Source organism: Acartia tonsa, chromosome 4, assembly GCF_053477335.1.
Source record: "Acartia tonsa isolate MP-2025a chromosome 4, ASM5347733v1, whole genome shotgun sequence".
Taxonomy (NCBI): domain Eukaryota; kingdom Metazoa; phylum Arthropoda; class Copepoda; order Calanoida; family Acartiidae; genus Acartia; species Acartia tonsa.
Window position 1 is genome coordinate 16,510,787 of NC_137263.1, and position 24,516 is coordinate 16,535,302.

At 31.9% G+C, this 24,516-nt stretch overlaps 1 protein-coding gene across 1 annotated transcript in view; it reads left to right on the forward strand.

Moving 5' to 3' along the window:
• Window positions 1-24,516, forward strand: part of LOC145316286 (uncharacterized) — a 157,876-nt gene that overhangs the window by 63,436 nt on the left and 69,924 nt on the right. The window contains exon 3 of the mRNA XM_080156711.1: window positions 10,083-10,233. Within this exon, the coding sequence (XP_080012837.1) occupies window positions 10,083-10,233 (151 nt within the window). The remainder of the gene's footprint in view (window positions 1-10,082; window positions 10,234-24,516) is intronic.

Sequence of the window (24,516 nt, forward strand, 5' to 3'; positions counted from 1 at the left end):
TTTAAATTCTATTTTTATAGAAAAAAATCTTAATTTGTAGGAAATAGATTTATTTGTTTTAACAAAAGATTAGACTTAGAAGTGACATGAAAGATAAGCTTTTAGGTATAACATCGGTGTTTACCCTAAAAGTGCCTAGACGAGCAAAGAACCCCCACCTCTTAATCTTTTAATGTACGTAATTTAAAAAATAAAACTCTCCATCCCCCTTCTTTTGTTTTCAATATATCTCAAAAATAAGATGCTGGGAGTTTCAGTGCTCGATAGGCCCTGTAAGGGTAATTACCGATTTTTTCCTGTATTTGATACTGAATCGGCTATGTGATTAAATAAACCCAATAGGTGAATCGATTAACACTAAACTTGCGTATACCAGTTCGTTGGATACCGAGACATACCTAAAAATTAGACAATATGGTATTATCTCATGTTATCCTATAATAATAAGTAGTAATGTTTTTTGTTTGAAGCTTAAAATTATGATGACTACTGAACTGATTCAGCCCTCCAATTAGGGAAACTTCCCATAAGTCATATAGTGGTTTTAGGCTATTTTATTTCAAGATTTAAGTCTTGGGATGGGTTTAGGCTTTTTTTAAAATAGGAGTAGAACCACTAGTACACAATATAAGATTAAAATGCCCAGATCTCCTGGTGCCATCCTGCCCGGTAATCTACGCTTTACTTCTTAGTTTTAAAACCACACAACATTGAAGTAAAAACCCCCGTGAGCAATTGAGATCTAACACGCCAAAAAGGTTAAACAATTTTGGTGGCAAGGTTGTAAATTGTTGCCAACTTCCATCTACACACTATACTAGAGCACAAATTTAAAGGTATATAATTCATGTGTTCCTCATAAGGCAAACAAATGGCTTCGCTCATACCCGTCGTGGGTTATGGTACAGAGGCAAGATATTTGATCAATTTTGCTTTAGAATGCATTAAAAAAAGTAAGACTTTATTTCTTTTTGGGACAAACAGGCAGATAAACTTCTTAATATTTTACATAAAATTTTAAGTGTGGTTGTTCTTTAGTTATTAAAAAAGAAAATCTACCAATTAATTATACCTTCTTAATCTTTGATATTTAACAAATTATGAGGTTGTCTGAATTAATTAGAGGTTTTACAAATTTACTTCCTTATTTTTGATAAATTATTTAACTTTTTAATTTGCGTTTGAAAATGACCGTATAAAATTTATCTAAAAAGTATCAAAAGTAGCAGAAAAAGAATATTTGTTGTCTACATGGGGAGGTTTTTACATTTGTAGAGAAGCTTTGAAACTAACAAAAACCGTTTTTAATTATTTTTAGAAGAAGTATTAATTTAAAATGATTGAGAACAAATATGTTTTAGTTAAGTTGATATATTAGATTTAGACAAAATTATTCTAAACTTCAATTTATTTGAACAAGAAAAGATATATCCACGAATAAGGTATAGCCAACAAGCAAAATAAATCTAGATTAATATCAGGGGTGAAGATAAAAGGTCGTCTTTACTACGAATCTCCCCTTCCCAAAATCAAGAAATAATCAGCTGAAATCATCAAATAATTTTTAGAATTAATTCAGTTGTTGGTTAATCTTTAAAAGCTACAGATAATATTTACAAATCTACTATATTAATAAACCTTAAAAATCTTATAAATATGTTTTAAATGCGGGTAGCTAATATAGACAAGGTTATAGAAATGCTATGCTTGTTCTTTATTGACCAGGGAATCATCAGAGCAAAGCTCAAATGAAAAGAATAACAACAACAAAAAAACAATAAAAAACTTTGATTATTAGTTATTCTTGTTTCAAAAAATTAATATATTATCAATTCTGTTATAAGATAGTTCTTAATAACAATCAGTTGATTTAGAATGGATCACATATTATGGAAGGTATATAATTATTATTTGTCAAGCCCCAGGGGGTAAATAGGGCCCACAGTTTTCTATCCAATTATTTTTAATCATAATCAGAACTGTGTGTTCCCAGTATGCCGCCACCTAATTCTGCCCTGAAATACACAAATAATTGTGTAATTATAACTGAAACCTGAAACTTATATGTCAAATATTTTGACCACCCAAGAAAACTGTCCCCGTCAAGGTTACAATATTTTAGTGTGGCTTGTGTGTGTGTGTGTGTGTGTGTAGGCTTGTTATGTTTTTTTTGTGTGTGCGTCAAGCCGATTTTCTCCCCCTCCTTGTGAATGGTAATTTTTCATGGCACTAATAATCTAGATGTGAACCAAATCAAATTTGTCTCTGCTTATCTGTCCGTGACCTTGGGTCTTTTGTCGGGGATATAGGAATAGAACAATGGACACACAATTCAAATTTATTTAAGTTTCAGATAAAAGATTGTAGATTTATCAATTTATCTTTAACAAATTATAGTAATCTCTCTTCTTAGGTTTTCATTCTCTCGTAAGCTTTTAATACATGTATAGATCTTTAAAACCCAAAAGTTGCTTTAACACTGCTTCAAAGCTCAGCGGTAAAACCTATAAAAGAAAATTTTTTAAATATTGTTTTATAAACTAAGTTTGATCTTATATATACTGGAAAGCTTCCAAATGACGATAAGTTCAGCAATATGAACTGTAAATCAATATATATCATTATAATGAATATACAATATACGTGGATATATTGACAATGAAAAAATTGTCATCTATTTAGTTTGCCAACATTTATTGGTCAGTTCGTTCATCCAGTTGGAGCTTAGGGGATGTGGGATCAAGGGCTGATGGGGTTATCGTTAATCTAGCCAGCTGCGACTTTCACCTTATTAGAGTACAAGAAAATCTGGTACAACATCCAAGTCATAATATATCGCTTATTATTATATGTTACAAATTGGTATGTGAAGCTAGCATGTAATATTTATAATTTACATACATATTGCCCCTAAATATATTAGTTATAGGGATCTTCACATGTAATATTTTATTAAAATTTTGCTACTGGCGAAATTTACTTGAAGAACCCCTTTCATACCAACAACAGATATAAGGAATATTGATAAGTAAACATAAGACAGAAAAATGAAGAAACAAGGATGACAACATCCATAAAAACGAAGATCTTAAATAAAAAATGTAGAACAAACGAACACGAACACTTGTAGCGTGTCAAAACTTAATAAACAGAATATCAATTCGAAAATTTCTAAATTACGAAAAGAACTAACCGTTTATAGAAAATGTTCGTTTTTAGAGGAAAGGAAAATAAACGGGTGAAAAATATACACTAATACAATAATACTGAAAATAATGATGGTCCAACCGAAATACTCTTTTATTTTAACTTTTTTAAAGCACTCTTTTTTAATATTTAAAGAAATTTATCGCTATAAATATGATAAATGATAGAAAACAATCCAAAGAATTATTGTTAAAATTAAGCTTTATTTTACAATTTCATCACGACCTTGGTACATTTTTAATTGGATGCAAAATTAGGGAGTGGTTCAAATATTTATTCTAAAGTATAAGTAGCGAAGCTAATCTCTAACTAGGGTATAGCTGTATGTCCTTCACATTAATCTTTTGTTTATTAAGTCTTGTCACTTTATTTCGCTTTTTGAATGTTATCATCCTTGTTTTGCTGTGCTTACTTTTGAAATTATTGTAATTGTTTGTGTTTATATTAGGATTAAATTGCAGTAAAGAAAATTGAAAATAAAATTTGGCCAGAAGGGCTGGAAATTTAATAAAAGTTTATCCAAATTCCAATCTTTATACCTTCTCCTTCACATGGCATAAGAAATTTTTATGTTTATACAATGTGGAGAAAATTTTAACTTGTAAAAAAATATTGACTTGCGGTTTTTCCCTAGATCCAAGGGGCTTCGTTCTCTGATAAAGAACCCCAACAACTCCTGCCCCCCCCCCCCCAATTTTTTTATATGATAATTGAAATATTATTTAATGCTTTTATTCTTACGATAGCTAGAACAATAAATCCAAATGATTTATTTGCATTGCCTCTGTGTTAAGTTCTCTAGCATTTTTGTAAAAACAGAGTAAAATTTATCTTATCTGACTGGGATACCCTAACTGAATGCCTTCCCTCTTTCTAATTTTGTACCTTTCTAAAGCTAATGGTTACATCATCCCCCCCCCCCCCACCACCACTCTCTAAATTATTCAATATTTAAATATCCTTACTGTCTCTTATATACCCCCTCCCCCCCCCCCTCCTTTCTTACATTTACACTTGCTAAATTCCTATGCCTATGCAACATATTACCCTAATGGATATATCATTACTTGGATGTTACACCCGATTATCATGTACTCTAACAAATCGCAGCGGGCCAAAATAACGGTACCCCCCATTTACCATCTTTACCTCATCACCTCCTCTTCTACTATATGAAGGAGCTGACCAACAAATAATGTCCATGCTGGCAACCTAAATTGACGACAATTTTTCCCCTGATATAATACCACGTATATTCTATTACCATGGCAGCATATTACTCTCTACTTGCCTCGAACACTCCCATCCCTGTTCAATAATTCTTAACAAGGCATAACACACACACACACACACACACTCACACACACACATTCTTGGTGAAAGTTTAAAATGCCTTTTCCCAGTTGGGCTTGCTAGCCTAGTTGCCTGTCCATTTTCTCATATTTACACACACCCCAATCCCTTAATCTCCCCCCCCCCCTCTTGAATATGCCTAAATTTTACATACATATGTATATATGAATGTATGTAAGTGTATGTATACATATATACATATGCCTAAAAAGGACATTGGGTTATATAATAAGGCTTATTCGCTGTCAGATATGTGAAGGGGGGGGGGGGTATTTTTCTAAAGTTCTAAATGTATGAATATTTGGGGGGGGGGGGGGGGGTAATACCGTAGGGGATTATGGGCATATCTCGGTGGGGGGCAAAGAAAGTTGCATCAAAAAGAGTTACAATTATGTATACATAAAATCGACCTTACTTTGCATTAATTAAAAGGATAAGATATATCTTGTTATAGGCTAATAAATATGCACTTTAGTTAACATTAAATTTTTAATTTTTTTTACGCGAAGCTTTTATAAATATGTTTAGCTTCTCAGTAGATCTCATCGCCAAAAAGTGAAAATTATTAAGCTTAAGAAGAGAAAGCTTATTACATCATATTATAGACATCTTTCCGCGGATATGAAATAAAGAAAATTAAGATTGAAACCAGTTTTGTTAGCCCCGAGGGGCAAAGGCCCGGGCTAACAAAACTGGTATTAACTGAGGACCGGTTCTAAGCAAGCGGATATTAATCGGCTTCGATATCATTCTGGAAAACATTTTCCAAAGTGTTAAATTGCTTTTAATGCACAAACCAATAAAAATCATTAGATAAGATAAAATTTTGAACTTTTTTATTTAAGCTTAGCTTTAATGTATATTTGTACTTGTTGTTATAAAGAAATCACATAAAGATAAAGCTTAAACTTTTAGAGTGTAGTAAAAAATAATTAAAGTTTTAAAGCCTAATCTTAATTTTCTATTTAACTGCATGCTTCCAATGTTTATTGTTATTGAATGGCAACTTCTCTATAACTATATCATTTCGCCCGTACCCGAAGTTGATGTTCAGGATGCGTATCTAATTTTTTGTGTATATTCCCCTCACACATTTCTACACCCCCTAGAAGATATTAAACTACCCCTCTTGATTTATGTATTACACTCCTTAAAGGTGTCAAAAGGGGGGTGTTATTTGCATCGCTCTTCACCCTCCCCTACTGGCAAAACCCTGTGGACGCTGTTGTATATGAGATATATTTCTGAAAATTTTACTCCTTACATATGAGAATTTATGCTTTATTGTCTGTCAAATGTTTTACATTAATGTTTAACTTCTTTTGTATTTATTGATTCTTGTTATTATTGAAATTGAATCAGGAATTTTAAATAAACGATGTCTTTTGATTCGACGTTAAAGTCACACCAAAATCTAAAAATCTTAGTCTAGTATTCAATGTAATAAGGTAAAAACACTATTTTTTTGTATTTTACCATGAATGTTAATCCTTATAATAAAGTAACAGGATGTCTGTATATTTGTTTGTTTGTATCAAATGATCTCGCTAACTGCTGAACTGACATGGTTTTCCTTTACAGAGTAGTTTCTCATAGGTCCTGAGAAGGTTTATAACTATTTTTGGGAAGTTACCAACAGTAACACCCTCCCAAGAGAAATCGCACCTAAAAAATTACACCCTCTTCAATTTTTTTTACGTTTTCTTTTTAAATCTAATATCAAATTGCGTTACTAACTACCCCCTCCTCAATGGCCCCCTAGAAGCCTCTAGGGACATAGGCGCTAATATATATAAAAAGCAAAATAATGGCTTATACCCACTATCTCACCGTTTTAATGTTATATAATTCTACCCACATTTGAACTAAACGCCTATTTTATCTCTTTATAGGTTCAATAAAGCATACTTAAATCGTACACTCGCTTATTTCACGAACTTTTAAGCACTGCAATAGATCTTGCGCTTCTTATAAAGGACTGTACTTACCATTAAATTTTTTCTTTACCATTCCAATATGGGAAGAAATATAGCAATCTATAAGATATGCATACCTATAAAAGAAGATAAAGAAGGAAATAAGCTGAAGAAGGATAATTTCTTTACAAAAACTCAAATTGTTTAAAATGGCACTCCTAAATTGTATTGTTTAAAGATTTTAAAAATATGATAATTTTTATCTTATTTATTTTGAATAAAACAAAGCCTTCTCATTACAATATACGTAGAAAATTTGAAAATTATGACGGTATTGTCTTGGTAAGAATAGGAATTTACAGAAGATTGTGTGTGTGTGTGCCTGAATATGATGCGAGGCCTAATGCTCATGGTGCTTTTAAAGAATAAAGAGTTGAAATGGTCGGTTCAATGATTATTTGGTACGCGTGTGGAATAACAATTTTGATGTCTGCTAATGACCCCTGCCTTGCCTAGGCCAGTAATTTTACAAAAATTCTGCACATCATTAGACTCATTTATTTATACATCGCTTGGAAAATGTAAAGGATATAAACCAGGGCTTGGCAGTCGACGTGTAATTTAAGCCATTTCGCCAATAGATGGTTCCTATCTTGTGAGTTTCAAAGATGAAAGTAAAATCGCAGATTCGACCGAAGTATTTGTGTTTTAATTCATTGGTCTGTTAGTTGGTTCTCTTTTCGCCTAAATTTAATCACAAACACTCCGAAAGAGAGGCTTTTAATATTGATTTTGTTAAATCTGCTCTTTTAAAAACATTTGATTCTTTTATTTATGTTGAAAACCTCGTCCCATTCTTATTTTTTTAAATAGCCTGACCTGACCTTAAGTAAAAAAAACAATCACACAAAAAAAACTCCTTTTATTTAATTAGCTTTAAACAAGGGGGAGGTTCTGTGCTCGACTAGGCACTTTGAGGGAAACCCCCAAAAACCGTATATTTAATATTGGACTTAATCGTCTTTGCTATTTAAGGTGGGGCTTACAAACCTAGAATAACTTAATTTAGCAGCGTGACTGCTTATATTCCTAGCGTTGTTTTGGTGATATTTTAAGATAATTTGGTTTTCATGATCTTCTAATCATAATAAAAGTAATCGTAAACAATAATAATCTTGTTAAGAATTATGATTCGCACAAAAATTAAATACTTAGTAAAGGCAAGCAATTTTAATCTCCTTGGGCCTTTAACGGGATTATATACTTTTTTTTTGGGGGGGGGGTGATAATTCTCTAGAATCAGGACCATTATGAAGCTATCCTCAAAAGATACCCAACTGATGGAAAGCATCCCTAAAAGGCAAAATACATATTTGTTACGGCAGTTGTACTTGTTTTGCTGACAGTAAATCATTTAAAGTTTTACTTTGTTTCTAGTAATCCATAATTTAGGTAAAATATTTTAAGTTTGTAAAAAATGCATGCTCATAAAACATCGACACTTATAAATACATTTTTTCTTTAAAAAATTTTTATTGTTTTTTTTGGGGGGAGTAAATTTGATTCCCCTTTCCCTCTCCTCTAAAAAAATGCTAAAGAGATAAAATTGGAAAATTGGGCCCCTAAAATAGCCCCGCCCTTCATTTCAAATTCTGATACCAACAAACATTTGATTCGTTGTAGAGATGTAAATTAAATACAAGGAAAAATACGTCCATACCCGACCCGCACCTCCGCTTGTCGTCGGAAGGTGATGGGTTCTAATTCTGGCCCAACACCGCGTAAACTAAAGATTTAAAATGTCATGGCCTTGTCCGTATAAGAAAAGCAGCAAATACAAAGTACCAATTTATCAAAATGAGAAAGAAAAAACGACACACTTTAAATCTTTTTATTTGACCTGACGAATGTTAAAGTTATTTTCAGAGGGGGTTCCTCTACCCCCCCCCCCCCTTTTATCTGATTGAACATTGCAGTTTAAATAAATAGGGGTTTGCCTAAGCTTTCTTAAGTTAAAAGACATACATACGGCCGGATATACTCTGATTATAGAGATGCCGTGCTATTGTAGTAACATCCCGGGGGATAGATAAAATTTTGAATGATATGTTACAGACTCTGCCAAGTATAAATATTATATTTTCTATGCTTCATCATTTATACATTTCCGACCACATTTATCATCAAAAATGTCACATTTTTTTTCGTCTGATGCTAACAAGCTTTAAAATAAAGAAAATTTATGAAGATTAATTTTTTATGAATAGATTTAGGTATCTAAAAGGATAAGTCAATGACTGAAAAGTTGATGTACATTCCCCATTGATGATACACAAAATTACCCCTTCTGTAGATCAAAATTAGTGGTAAAAACGTTTGGACACTCAATTCTATGAACCAACCGATGAAAATTCAACAATAGTCCCCAAAGTTAATTAAAAACGTTGAGTCTAGTGTAATAAATAGCCCAATAAAAATTGATAAAACATTAAATGGTGTTTGGCTCCAAGAAAAAACTTTTTGTACATTTGTAACACAATTTCACAATCACAACAAATAAGGAAAGTGTGAATATGTAGACCCGTTCTTGAATCTCACGATTTTTAGTATTTGTCAAAATATACAAATTTTTATTTGTAAACTATAACACCAATCCATCCATCCATCCATCCAGCTGCATACAAGACAATGCTACATTCATCCGCCTACTCGGCCACGATATACATTGTACTAGAAACCATTGTATTCCATAGACTCAGGGCTCGGCAGCCGCATTTCAAGCATTCATCCGCTAATTTTTAGACCATAACTTCCAGTGACGTGTTAGTAATTCAACAGCCGCAGTATAAAAGCATAGCTTTTAAACAAACACGGCTATAAAAAATTTGTTAACTCGAAGCCGCAGTCTTAAATAAGTATGTTAATCGCAGTGGTAGCTCTAGCATTAACATCTTAAATAAACCGCAGCCCAATGTCTTGACAGCTGCCGAGCCCTATTTGGAATACGTGTACAAAAAAATAAAGAAAATACAATGGCAAAACTAAATACATACAATAGACAAAATTTCTCTGGGACTTTTTAGAACTTGGCACAGGTTCCTGTGGGACATTGTTGTAAAGTGATGCATTGCCCTAGCTTATGTCATACACGAGGACACCCTAGGATTTATGGTCGTGTCACATTTTTACACACACACACACACACATGCTCACATATGGTTTTGTGTAAAGGGAAATTTGTGGGGCGTCGTCTTCGTGGGACATAAATTTTTCACGATCTATACACAAGAAATGAATCAAATTGTGATCATAAATTATTAACTTTCTTCTATATGAATATTTATATTTACAATACCTACTTTTCTCACAAAAAAGCATTAAACCCTTGCAGGGTAAAAAAAGGGCGTCCGCAGATATTTGAAACAACAAATCAAAAGAAAAAATATTCGCGGAAAATTGTCTGAAATACGATGCTATACATGTTTTTTTTCAGTATGGCCAAGAACCAGTTCTAATATCAATCGGTTTCGAAGCCATACTGGATTCCACCAATAATTTTAGCAGATCTTTAAGAATATTTTTGTAAAGATCTTTTTATTATTTCAGTTGACCGGGCTGCGACTGGCTCCAGAGAAGGCTCCAGGTGGAGGTCAGCTTTCAGCTGACTATGCAGGAGGCAAGGGAGACCCCTCGGAGAACTGGTCCACTATATCTCTCAACAGCTCGGCCCACACAACACCAGCTTCTTATAAGAAAGGTAGTTTATTATCTAATTTTATTAATTCGCGTGCTTTTTGTTTTATTTGTTTTGCAAGTAACTTTTTGATTTATAGCAATTATTTATTTAGGACATTAGGCCCCTTTATATAGATCAACCTTGATTAATTTACACTGAAAAATCTTCTATTGTGATGTTGTGGTTCCTATGACAATAAGGCCCATTATTATAAGCTTAGCATATTTAACAACATAACTTTAAAAGAAATATATTTTTCGTTTTAATCAAGTATACAAATGAAATATTTTCAAAAATTTAGTTTTATATTTGTTCATCATTATTTGTTCTTTTGTCTGTCTTGTTGAGCATAACTTTTACTTTTATTCTATTTGGATATTGGTTCATTAAGATCTTTGTTGTTTCTTACTTTTTGTTTTGCTTAGCATATCTCCCTTCCCACTTACAGTTAGCTATAATTGATTATTTGCAAGGATGTATCTTAATTTATCTTATTCATTAACAACAAACCCATCATAATCCAGAGAGGGAAGGGACACTGGGCTGCTATTTAAACTTGTTCCCAAAGTTTTATTTTAATCCTTCATAATCGTGGGCCTAACAACATTGAGGACTTTGATTAAATTTACTTGGTTTATTAAGTTTCGTGTCGAAACGTTTTAAGTTCAACCACTAATTGTAATCTACAGAACGGGTAAATTTTTGTATAATCTTTGCGGGGATGTACATCAATTTATCGGCCATTGTCTTATCCCTTTAAATTCCTATCAAACTGCGGTGATGGTATTATATTGACAAAGAAGTTTCATTATTAGGATGAAATTTAGGAAGTTATAAGTACTTTTTGACATTATGTCGACGTAAATATAAGGCGACTACGCTTTTAAATTATCTTTTAATAAAATGGCACCCATGTTTCAAAATAGCCATTTTATGTCAGTACAATACATCTAGTTTAACATGGTATATATTAGTTATATGTGAATGATGGAATGCCCACATGATATTTAATTTCATTTTTATATCTATCATTCTTTTAACTTCGTAATGATTAGACAAATTTTCATCTTAATATTTTAATTTAATGTTTATAAATTAAAACCTACGGTTAGATGAAATCAAATGATGATATATATTCCTATCGTTTTACAAACCTGTGAATTAGAGTAGAATATAAAAGGCAGTGTCCAAATATCCAGAGAAAATAGTCTAAAACCTGCCCAGAACCAAAACGAGGTCTTCAGTTGTTTTAGAAAAATGTATATTAAACTTTTTGTTAGATTTTGGGGTTGTTTTTTGAGAATTGGAGGTTTCGAGATTTTTATGAAGTTTTGGATTTTGAAACCTAGACAAATTATTGTCTAGAATGTTGAAACCTTTTAGTATTTGATGGTAGGACAGCAACTTAATAACTATAGAAGTCCTTACGTCCTTCTTAATTACTTCAAATAACTTCCCTCTATATCTTAATGAATGAATGAGACAATGAATATATATGTGTTATATTTTAAAAATGTGCATAATTTGAGATTAAATAAATAATCACTACTGTTCGTTGTTGTTAAAGCTGCGCTACTTATAAAATAATCAGGGATCTAAAGGGATAAGATAAATTGATGTACAGCCCAAATGATGATACACATAATTTCCCCTATGTGTAAAAATTACATTTAGTGGTTAAAAACCTTTCAAAATTATACTCAGAAAATAACATTATTATAAAACTTTGGGGACTAGTGTAAAACACCAACTAATGTCCCCTCATTCCCTGAAAAGAATAGTCCTTTTTATTACTGCTTCCTTTTACGCTACCACAAAATTCATGGTATTTATATTAAAGTTCTCTTTTAAATTTTTCATGCTACTAATGAAAAGAATTTTATATGATCTTGCTTTAAATTTAATTGTTTAGAACCCAAGGCCAAAAGAATAATAAAAGATGTTTTTGTGTCGCCGTGACTATATTGCTGAAGCTTATACAGTTAGGACAACAAAACTAATTCTATTGAAGTATAAATGTAACCAAAGATTAAATTTTCTTACTTTATTTTTGTTAGAATGGAAGTTTATTGTTTACTATAGGCTAAACGCAAATCGACCCTACAGTTTCAATTTTAAAATAAAAAGTAAAAAAAAATAGTTATAAACCATCTAAAAGTCTAATAAATTTGTATAAAAGACTGACGAAGTCCTTTACAATAGAGAAAATACACATGCCTACGACACAGTTTACGTAAACATCCTCTACAAGTTTAGTAAGAATACACTTTTCGGGTATAGTCCCTTTCGTGTCAACACCTATTAAGCTTTTGATAGGTTATTTTAGGTTAGTTTAGCCTAAGTTGAATTAGGTGGTTGCGTCGCAGGGTTAGAACCCCAGCAGGGGCTAGAAATAGGGGGAAAGCTACTGTGCAAATACGACGAAACGCCCCTTAAGAGGCGTTGCCATTAAAGTGACTATACCCCACTTTTCTTCTATTTCTACTTATAAAAAGTAAGATTCAGGCTCCCAACTATAATAAAGAGCTGAAGCTAATACTTAAGAAATCAAAGTGTTGTTGTCATTAAATTCCAATGGTGTTCATTTTTTAATGGTTTAATGTTTTTGTACCACATAAATAGAACTTAAATGCAGTTTATTAGAGAGTATGTCGTTAAAAGGTGATAAGAATAAGTAAGGAGATGTGTTTCTTAAGAATTCCTAAATGCCCAAAAAAGTTGTATCATTGCAATGGCATGCACATGGTTTTGCAAGGGGAACCTAATCCTCGAGCCATGCCTTCCCAATCTCAATTTTAAGGGGGGTGTTGATATCCCCTACAGCCAACTTCTTCACGCTTAAGGTTGGTGATGATAATATTAACCTCTCTCAAGGAAAAAACTTGGATATGATTACAAGAGAAACGATATTAAAGATATATTAATGGATGTATTATTACTTGGATGTTGCACCAGATTTTTATGTACCCTGATAAAGGGATGCCTTCCATCCCCCTTTTACCCCATCTAATCCCCTCCTAGTAGATGAACAAACTATCCAATAAATGACGCCCATGTTTACAACCTAAATTGACGACAATTTTTCCCCTGTCATAACATCCACGTATATCCTATATCCATTATAAAAAACACATTATAATGATGTTTAAAGAAAGAGGAAGTATCCTAATATAAATCGGAAACTAGGTATTTGTTTAACTCCCTGCATGGTAAAGCTTATATGTATATTTTAATGTTGAACAAATAAAGGAAACCACTACATAAATGGGAACGAATTAGGAACACAGATTGTACGATAAAAAAATTAGATTCAGAAAACACGTAAATATTTTCCAATATGGCTTTGAAACCGATTAATATCCACTGGATTAGAACCGGTTCTGAGCCATATTGAAAAATAATGTATTGCATCTTATTACATACAATTTTGGACGAATATTAAAATAAAAATAAAAAAAATTATGCCATTTTTTTAGCCTCGAATATTCGGCCTCTCTGGGCTTCCAAAACTGGTTTTAATCTTATAATTTATCATTTTAATATCCGCGAGAAACTGTCTTATAATACGATAATTTTAGCTTTCTCATTCGTTGATTCATTTTAATGATTATAACAATTTGATTAGCTTCACTTTTATAGATGTTGTCTTTCTTGTTTGAAAAGTGGTTTATGGGTTAAATATGCATTCAAGCTAATTTTATATGTATCCATACGTGCTAATTATCAACAGTCTTCCTATATAGATATCATGCACAATTTGTATATTTTGTAAATTGATAAAATATCATAGAATCTTCATAGCGCACCTAAATCTTTATCAAAACAAGAATGATTACAACCATATCATTATAAAAAAAAGGTAAAATGGTTATTAATCATATCGTATTATAAACAGATTTCCGCGGATATTAAAATGAATAATAATAATAATAATTAAATCTAGTTTTATCAGCCCTAAGGTGCCCAAGAATTGGGCTAACAAAACAGAAATTATTTTTTTTTTAACATTCCTGGAAACTTGTCTAAAATAAAATACATGATTTTTCAGTATGGCTGAGAACCGGTTCTGATCCAGCGGATATTAATCGGTTTCGAAGCCATTCTAAACTAATACTGGACAATTATTTTACAAAATTTAAATGGCGCAATCATTTACAGGCCGACTTACTTGTGAAAAGTTTCGCTTTAAAAAAAGGTCTAAATGATAGGTTTCGCATATAATATCCACTTGTCTTAGCCGCTCAACAAAATATTGGTGTGCGATCACTTCCCTACAAAATAAAAAATACTAGATTGCAAAAATCCGAATATATCAGTAAGTATATGTCAGGAAGGTAGGGAACATAAAGCACAATATACAAGCCCCGAAAGTTTTAGATAATGTTTTCTTATTCGTTAGCTTAACAACTTTGGTGACTTTGAATTATGATTTGTTGTTCCCTATAGGTTAGGTGTCCACACGTTTCAACCACTAATTGTAATCTACAGAAGGAGTAACTTTGTGTAGTATCATTGGGGATGTACATAAATTTATAAGCCATTGTCTTATCTCTTTAGATCCTTGATAAGCACCTCCTTTACTGTTAAAATTTTTGCGGAAATTATGGCACACAATAAAATATGAGAATGAAGGCAAAGCTGAGCAATAATTTGTGTGCCAACACCAGGGAACAGGCACCAAATTCATAGATTTTTTTCAATAAAAATATAGCAAAAAGTTGTCTTTTATTTGTCTAAAATCGTTTAATTCTTGATATGATTTTGGTTACAAATCAACCTATTGAAAATATTTATATTCTTATCTTGATTATAATAATGGGACTATGATATATGTTGATATATTGACAGTTGAAAATATGTAGCCAATTAAGCTTGCTAATATAGACCCCGTTTATTGGTCAGTTCGTTCATTCAGTTTGAGGGGAGGTGGTAACGTTATGTTAGCCAGCTGCGAGCATCACTTTATTAGAGTACATGAAAATCTGGTGCAACATCCATGTAATTATAAAAAGTTTATTATAGTCCACTGCATTCGTTGGAAATAAGTACCAAGAATCGGATCAGAAAAGGAATTTTATTTGCAGTCTTTCTATATGTCGTTACTAAAAAATAACCAACAATATCCATCCCGATTCCCTGAATAACATTCACTAAAAATCGTTTTTGTCCTTTATAAAGTGTTCAAGCAATAAAACTAAATTCCTCATTTTCGACATAGCAATTTTTAAAACAGATTACTTCTCTAGTATTTACTGGCTGCAGCCCTAACATACTAGAGCTGTGTCGTTCCTGCAGGGTCGGAGTAATATATATTGTTTTTTTTTAATCAGATTAAAACTCAGGGAGAGAGGGGAAAATTGGCTGTTTATTACACTAGTCCCCAAAGTTTTCAATAGCTTAACAACTTTGGGGACTTGAGTGAATTTTGATTGGTTGGATCATTAAATTGCGTGTTCAAACGTTTCAAATACAAATTTTAATCTACTAAAGGGGTAATTTTGTGTATCATCATTTGGGATATACATCAATTTATCGACCATTGTCTTATCCGTGCTAAAACTACTGCTAAAATGAATATATGTGACATTATGAAAACACTTATGATGCTATATATACTGTTGGGAAGAAGATAGTCCATGCAATTAGGAAGGCCTCAGGGGATATCAGTATAAAACAAGAATGACAACATTCATAAGTTGCGAAGCCAACAATATATGAATGGATGGACATCCGAAAAAAATCAATTATAGAGCAATGTTATATAAAGTAAGCATTAAGCTTGCTAAATCATAAATCCTTTAAAATTTATATTTGTCGTTTGCCCCTTAGCGTTACGGACTGGCTGGCTGACTGGCGGACGGACAGACAAATTTAATTTTAAAGTAGCTTCGCTACTAAAAAACTTACACACACACTCATATAAAAAACGCATACACGTTTTCATATATATTTATATACAGCTATATAAAGGACATCTTCGATTGACCCTTATATTTACAAGCATAGCTCTTTTAAAGTCGATTTGTACGTCTTTCCTTAACGGTTAGCGCACTCTGATTGAACGGCCCATAAATTGCAATGGTATCTTTAATACCCAAACAAATTTTACAATTTAAATAATATGATTTTTTCAGTTAGGCTACCATTTGATTCAGTTTTGATAAGTTTTACATTATTCTGAACATTTGGTTTCGCTCCGATGTATATTGACGTTGCAGTTAATTTGAAATTAAAGTTTACATAATCTAGACATATATCTTCATGTTTCATATAACTGTACCAAATCATTTTATTATGTCACAAATAAAAAAAAACAAGTTTTTTATTAATAAAATAAGTTTCAGTTTAATAAATCAGACAAATGATTAAGAAATAATCAATTATTAATAAACACACAGACTCTTTGGAATGGATATAGAATATAAGTGGATATATTGGCAGGGGAAAACTTGTCGTCAATAACCTTTCTAATATGAAGCTCATTTATTGGTCAGTTCGTTCATACAGAAGGAGAGGGGGAGGGGATAGGGTAAAGGGGGTGGATGTGGGGTATCGTTATTTTAGCAATTTAACATCCAATTAATAATATATCGATACTCTTTGGTAATGATTACAATGTTGCTATCCGTCAAGATTATTCCTCAATGTCACAGGAATCTTCCAAAAAAGTTTGAAATATAAAGAACTGTTATTCCATCCTAATAGGTATTTCAGTTGTGATTCCTCGTAATATTTTCTTATTTGACCTAATAATCCTCCAGAAACAAAACTGAACATTACTGTTTCGTTATGCTCAAGATGATAGCAAAAAGTTCTGGTAAGAAAAGTCTCAAATATGGATGTGACTTGTATGGGGCAAGAAAACATGTTCATAATCACTTGAAATTATTGGGTGAGAACCCGCTGCGGTCTTGCCTCATTTTTTATTTCTGGTCCAAATATCAACTTTTTATTCTAATAAAGGGACAATCAAAGCTTTTTGTAACTATTTTTTTAAGTTTTCGAAATTACTTAAAACAATGTATGGCATCTCTGCATTGTCATATTCTAATTGATAATAGTCAATAAAAATAGAATTCAAGCTTTAATTGTAATTATGTTAAATATATATAACTTATCTGTCATTTACTGATGACCCAAATAGCAGAAAACCTTTGCTTAAGTATTGTTCAAAATGGCTACAAGAATGAAAGAATTTGATGCAATCTTAATTATGCTGTCATTTCTTGTTAAAACTTTTTAGTTGATTTTTCTTTGACATATTGTTACAAGAAGTTTAAGATCTAACTGACCTAATGTGACAAGAGTTATCTTGTTTTTATCACTTTATTTGTCGATAGTTAAATGCTTGTAGGTATTGATTAAAATCATAAAATAAAAATTGATTTTTAGAAAAAGAGCACTGCATAAAGCGCTTATTTAAATCTGTAAAAAAAATAATTAGAAAGAGTAAATTAAAAATAGTTTAAATGCAGTTGAGGTTTAAACTTTTGACGCTAACTTTTATTATAATTACTATATGTTTAATAAATTAAATGGATAGAATCCTAAATACCACTAGCAAGCTACCTAAAACCCCTAATCATATTTTTTCTGTTTTTATACTTTAACTCTGACAGCCATATACATAATGGCTTAACTTAATAGAACAACTGTAATACTTTTTTTCTTATAATTAATGGATATTTTTGGTGGGTGGTGTTGTGTGTGGCTTCCACCCGCATTATCTGGGATACTGCCAATATAACATGTAAAATAATAATTAACCAAAGTAAATATAGTTCATGTAAAGCTCTCTAAACAAGATAAGCAATCTAAATGTTATCCTTTTAAGAGATATGATCTAATATTCTCAAACTTTGTTTAAACCAGGCAGTATTTTTAAGGCCTATAAGAATGAAGGTTAATGAAAACGAGGACAGGTTTGTCTGAAAGTAACCCAGCTAAAATAGAAGTGAATTTTGAATGAAATAATAACTCAGTAAATACTCAGTAGTTTTTGGGAGATATGAATCAGCTAAAACAGATAGAAGGTAATTTTTACAGCAAATTGTTAAATCATCCAATAAGCAATACAGATACGACCAAAACACGTGATTAACTTGGTAAGACAGGTAGACAGACGGACGACTACGGAATTACTAAAGATAAAGAAAAGCTTTGCAACTAATAATGAAAAAGAAGATAATTATGTTTGTGTTGATTATGCCTAGGGATATGTTAATGAGTGAAAAATACAAGCGCATGTCTATTCATACTAAATGGTCATTTACGGTAACATATTTATACCAAAGCTACAATTTTCAGGTATTTGTTTTAACAGAAACATTACATAAAAAGAGAGTTTGCCGGGCAATAAGATATTAATACACATATACTAAGATTTAATTTCAGTCAATTCTTTTGGTTGGATAAAATAAAATAAAAGTTACAGATCCAAACCAACTAAATTAGGTAAACCTAAAGGGTGTGCAAAAAAAATGCATACACTTTGTTACTAATTGTAATTTTTAGTAAACAAGAGTATTTCAAATGTCACCCACCAAACAATGTTTATTTAACTGGCATCATACACAAAAGCAGAATTTGAAAATAATTCATATATCGTAATAATAATAACCATCGTTTGTTTAATAGTAGCTTCGGTTTATACGTTGCTACGCCACTAGAGGCCACTAAGTAGCTAAAAACCTGCCTAAAAGAAGTCCAAACGACATTGTTCAATATTGATGTAAATATTGACAAGAAGTTTCAGCTTTTATCTTTTATAGAAGCTGAGAAAATTAGACAGGCGGACATAGGGTCAGAGGAGCTTCGCTACTAAAAATAATATAACATGTGTCATATCCAAAACTACAAATTTGGTATTTAACGCAAACTGAAAATGTATCGTAATCTGCTTATTGTTCAAAGGTTAATTTTAATTGTGCAAACTTTTTTTTCATCTCTTAATAAAAAAAAACATTTTCATCATAAATTTAAAACTTTAATGTTCATTTAGTTTTCAAATAAAATAGTTCATGTATTTAGAAATTATATCATATCTACAATTGCATTTTACAAAAACAAGGATGACAACATCCATAAAAGCGAAGCACTGAAACGGTAGGACAAACGGACATTAACACTTGTATAGTGTTAGAACTTAATTATCATAATATAAATTTATAAGAGTCAAAGCAAAATTGTAAGTAAATTTGTTGTAAAACTGCTTGATACAGGATAATTTTTATGGACATACTTACATTTTTAGGGCTTGATTATAGAGTTGCTTCGCTTATTACATTACACTTTGTTGTCCCAGGAATCAATATACCAAAAATCAGATCAATCCGATGATTTGATCACATAAAAATTTGTTGTTAAAAAAGTAAAAAAATCAACATGTTTAAAATGGACGTACGGACATTTTGGTAATGATTATAGAGTTCCTACGCTTTCTAAATCGTACCTAACTACTAAAGGAATCACCATGCAAAATTTGAAATCGATAGGACAATTCTAACATGCCTAAATTAACGGAAAAAGCTATCCGTTACGGACGTACGGATGGACGGACGGACGGACGTACGGACGGACCGACCCTAATTATAGAAAAGCTTCGCTTTTAAAAAAGAAGTTGTGCTTTATCGCCCCCTGCCCCACTCGTGCCTTAAAATTAAAGCTCTTCTATAATCAGAAGCCAAAGTATGTAATTCTCTCGCCCACATACTTAATCAAAATTCTAATAACTTTAACATTAACATCCCTCAGTAAAAGCAAAATTTTGCAGTAAAATGGTTGGATAACCTTGAAGTGAAACCATTCTATAATTTATTCTATGCAAATTTTAAATTATTTACGCTGGTATTTGTATGTGTGTGAGTGTGTGTAAGTGTGTGTGTGTGTGTGTGTGTGTGTGTGTGTGTGAGGGTATTATACAATCTCGTCTTAATGAACATGCATATGCAGAAAATTCGTAAATAATAATTATTACTAAATGCATAATATAAGTTTGAACTATCCGCAGCCACAGCCACCCGCCTAGCGGTGCAAATCATACTCCAGGCGGCTTGAAGCAGTGTCTGTTAAATATATTTTGCCGCCAGTAAGTCAATTACTTGTATCAGCAGACGAACAATCTCTTTATAACAATCTTCAACTATACCTATCTGTTTTAAAATGGAGGATTTATCACCCTACAGCTTCTATAGTCTATAATATTTCGGCCATTTATATTTCTATTATTTTAATTTTCTGTTTAGCAAATACACACACACTGACACATATACACACAACCAAACACACACACACACACACACATAAACACATTTAAAAGGCAAATTTCTCTCTGGTGTTAATTATGCAGCCCATTTCCTAAGTCACGAATATATTAGTCGCGTTTTTGTCAGATAAATTTTTTCATTATAACAAGGACGCTATTAATTACGAGTGGCGTTGTTTATGTAAAGTATCACGGTTGTTCTACTTACATTTCATTGTTATTCTTTTATTATGACTAGATGCTACGGCTAGCAGCCTGTAGGGGCACTAGGAGTATTTCTCTTGAAAGGGTGGCGGTACCCATCCCCAAAATAGATATAAACCTTTCCAGGACTCATTAGAAGCTAAATTGTAAAGGAGAACCATATCGGTTCGGCGGATAGCGAGATCCTTCGTTACAAACAGTGACTCAAAACATGATTAATTGTGTTACGTGCATCGTAAAAGCATAAAATCTAAATGCACAGCCTTATTGAATTAAGTATTAGCTTTGCTTACAGAAAAAATATTTCCTGGGGCCGCACCATAGGCCCTGCGCTAGAATCCTATGAATTCTAATGAGTGCAAAAATAATGGAGGCAGCTTGCCAAAATTTTTTGCTCTGTCCGGGTATGGTTGGAGAAATTTTGGTCATGATGGGGAATTAAATTCTCTTTTTATGTATTAAGATGTACTCAATTATGATTTATCGAATTTGAATTTTTATTTCTACTACCAGTGCTTTCCCTCAAGTGCCAATAGTGCACAGAATCCCCCATATTTCTTTTAATAAATTGAAAATAGGGTGGATTTGTATTTTTTTTCAGGAAACCGCCCAACTTCCATTTTTATAAGGGTTATTCTACAATTACACTAACATTGCAATTTTTACAAAATAATTCTACAAACGTAGGCTAAATCAACCTTCCCCTCAATTTTATGATTTTTGTAGTTGAAGGTTGTACTTTTATATAATTATCATTGCCTTCCCAAAATAAATACAAGTTTATTAAATCTGTACTATAAGTTTTTATCAGGAAGGGAGGGGACAGTAGGCTGTTAATTACACTGGTCCCCAAACTTTAATATTAACTTTTCTAGTTCATTGGCTGAACAACTTTGGGGACTTTTATTGAATTATGATTTGTTAGTTCATTAAGTTGAGTGTCCAAACGTTTAATTATAATCTACAGAAGGGGTAACTTTTGTGTATCTTTATAGTGGATGTACATAAATTCATTGGCCATAATCTTATCCCTTTTAGATTCCTGAGTTGTTACATAAATGGTAGTTAGAGGGTGGATTGTTATAGAATTATTTAGCCCATGTAAAACATGATATATTAATTCTGTGAGTGGGTGGAAACTACATAAACTTAAACAATTGGTATACTGAAATGATTATGGATATGATAGAGCGGGTTATCTATCATTATCTTTTATTGAAATTACAGAGGAGAAAATACATTTTTAGTTTTTTTTGAGTCTTGTTCTTACCTTTTGTAACTCCTTTATCCTTTTCTTCGCCACTAGCTTCTAGAGAAGGATGGATAAGGTAAGAAAAATAGACTAAAACCACCTTAAAAAACTTTTCTTAAAAGTACAACCCATTTGGACCTTCAATTTACAATATATTTAGCTTGAAGATAAAAAACCTTACTACTTTAATTTAATAGGATATTTATTTGCCAAAAATTTTATAATTGCTCAATTTTATAATAATTATTTCAAGTTCCTGACTGTAAAACTAAAACACACACAAAATCAAATTCTTAGCATTCAATTCCAAGTTGTGTAAGCATCTGGAACTTAGGATTAACACATTTGCAGATGAATTGCCTTTTTATAGAAGATTATACACATTTCTAGGGCGTTTTCCCCAAAATTAAAATGAGATTTATTCAAGGCAGAATACGAGCCCTACCCCAAGCTAAAAAATTTAAAACTTTAAAAGTAACAAGAAGTTTAAAAGTTTCAAATAGTTGGCCTACCATTTTTTTTAAATTTTAACTTAGGGTGGACAAATAAGTAGTAGTGCAGTTATTCTGTAATATATCAGTGACAGTAAATCTTTAGGACTATCCGATAGAATCGCATTACAGGATCGTGTAAAATCTGTGCACTGAGAAATTTAATACGCGAAAACTGTGCAAAATGGTCAACTTTTTGCGAAAGCTATAAGATTGGCAAGCTAGTACTTAAAAAAACACGAGTGCAAACACATTTGTAGCAGAATTAATCTACCAATGGTACTATCAAATAGTTTATTGTCTTTTTAACAGTGGCGTAAACAGAAATATGCTGCAGGGAACGGGGATGAAAAATTTTGTGGGCCCAAAATTTGTTTTAGAAGGGAGTTGACAACCATTAACATGTACATTGTATCCCCTCCTGTAAACATGGGTTTAAAACACTACATTTACTAAATATATAATAAGATTTTCTATATTATTTAACACTGAATATTATATTTTATATATTAACTATAATCTGCCCTGCCGCTGTTTTTGGAACATAATTATTCTTGTTTTAAAAAAATAATCTTCATCAATTTTCCTTGAAATGTAGAGAAGTGTTTAACAACCAATGCATCATATAAAAGCTATTTAACTTAGGAGTCGACTTCCTTGACAAATTTGGTAAATTTGCTGAAATATCTATTTACCAATGACGGATTTGCCCCTAGAGGCATTCAAGGGCATCTATACGTAATCAAAACTATCTTAGGTAAGAAAATGAAGGTTTGACAGGTTGATGTAATGTGAATGCTAAATCATTCTTATGGTAAAAGTTACAGGTCGACCCTTTTAAAAGTTTTTTTGTTGTTGTAAGTCGTTTAATATCCAAAAGTCATTTATGAATTGATCTAGTCAGTTTTGCGGACGAACATTTAAAAAATTTGTGTTTTATTTCATTTTTATGTGTTAGGAAGTCGACTATTTACACATGTGATCGTTTCATATGGGGGAAAATTCATTGGTTTCAGGATTAGTTTTCTCTCCAAGGCGTTTATTAAAAAACAAGGATGACTACATCATTAAAGCCGAAACTCAAAATGTTTAAATATAGATGATTATACTTGAAATATAAAAGAAACCGATATTAGAAATGTACACAATTATTGCATAAAATAAGTTAATACGGACTTAGTGACAATAGCTTTGGATTTACTACGCTTTTAAAATTATGCATTTTTATTGCATTAATCGCCATTTGGAGGTTTAAAACGATAGGACGATTCTATCATCTCTAAATTTATGGGAAAAGCTATTCGAACGAACGGTACGACGGACAGACATTTATTGTAGAAAAGTTTTGCTTTTCTAAAAAGGTGGGGTGGGTTTCAATCCATCTTAATTCATTGTCAAGGTGTCCTGTAGAGTGGGCCTTTACATGCAGTGTGGGGAGGGGGTGTAGGAGTGAGGGGGGGGGGAGGAAACTTGACCTAGGCCCATATTCTTATCTCTAGGCTACTTTACACAAACCCTCCTCATAATTAGGAAAATTAACATATTTTTACATCAAGGATACGAGAAAGGCAGATTTTGTGGAAATTTGTAATTTTCACACCATAATTTCATTTAAAATAAAAAAAAATATAGTATCACTAATTTTTTTTTTCTTCTTTATTTTTTGGTAAATTTGGCGTTTCAACATTTAGTCCAACAATTTATTATCAACATAAAAAGATATTGGGTTCATAACTAAGTTTTCAAGGCTAATTTTAAAATTGAGATATATGAGTATATTAAAGTATTTATTTACCTACCCCCTTTATTCCATCCCCTCTACTCCTCTTGTATGAACGAACTGACCAATAATGACAGTGGAAATGACAACCTTAATTGACGACATTTATTCTGTCATAATATCCACGAATATTTTACATCCATTACTATAGCTCATTAGAGGAAACTATTATGACGCCTAAATCTTACATTACCATATAATCTATTTAGCTGCGGCACCCCTAGCTTTTAGGAGAACTCAATCGGTTCAGTGGTCGAAATCTTATTTCTTTATAAAATAGGATTAAAATGATAATTTCGGGTGGATAAAATGA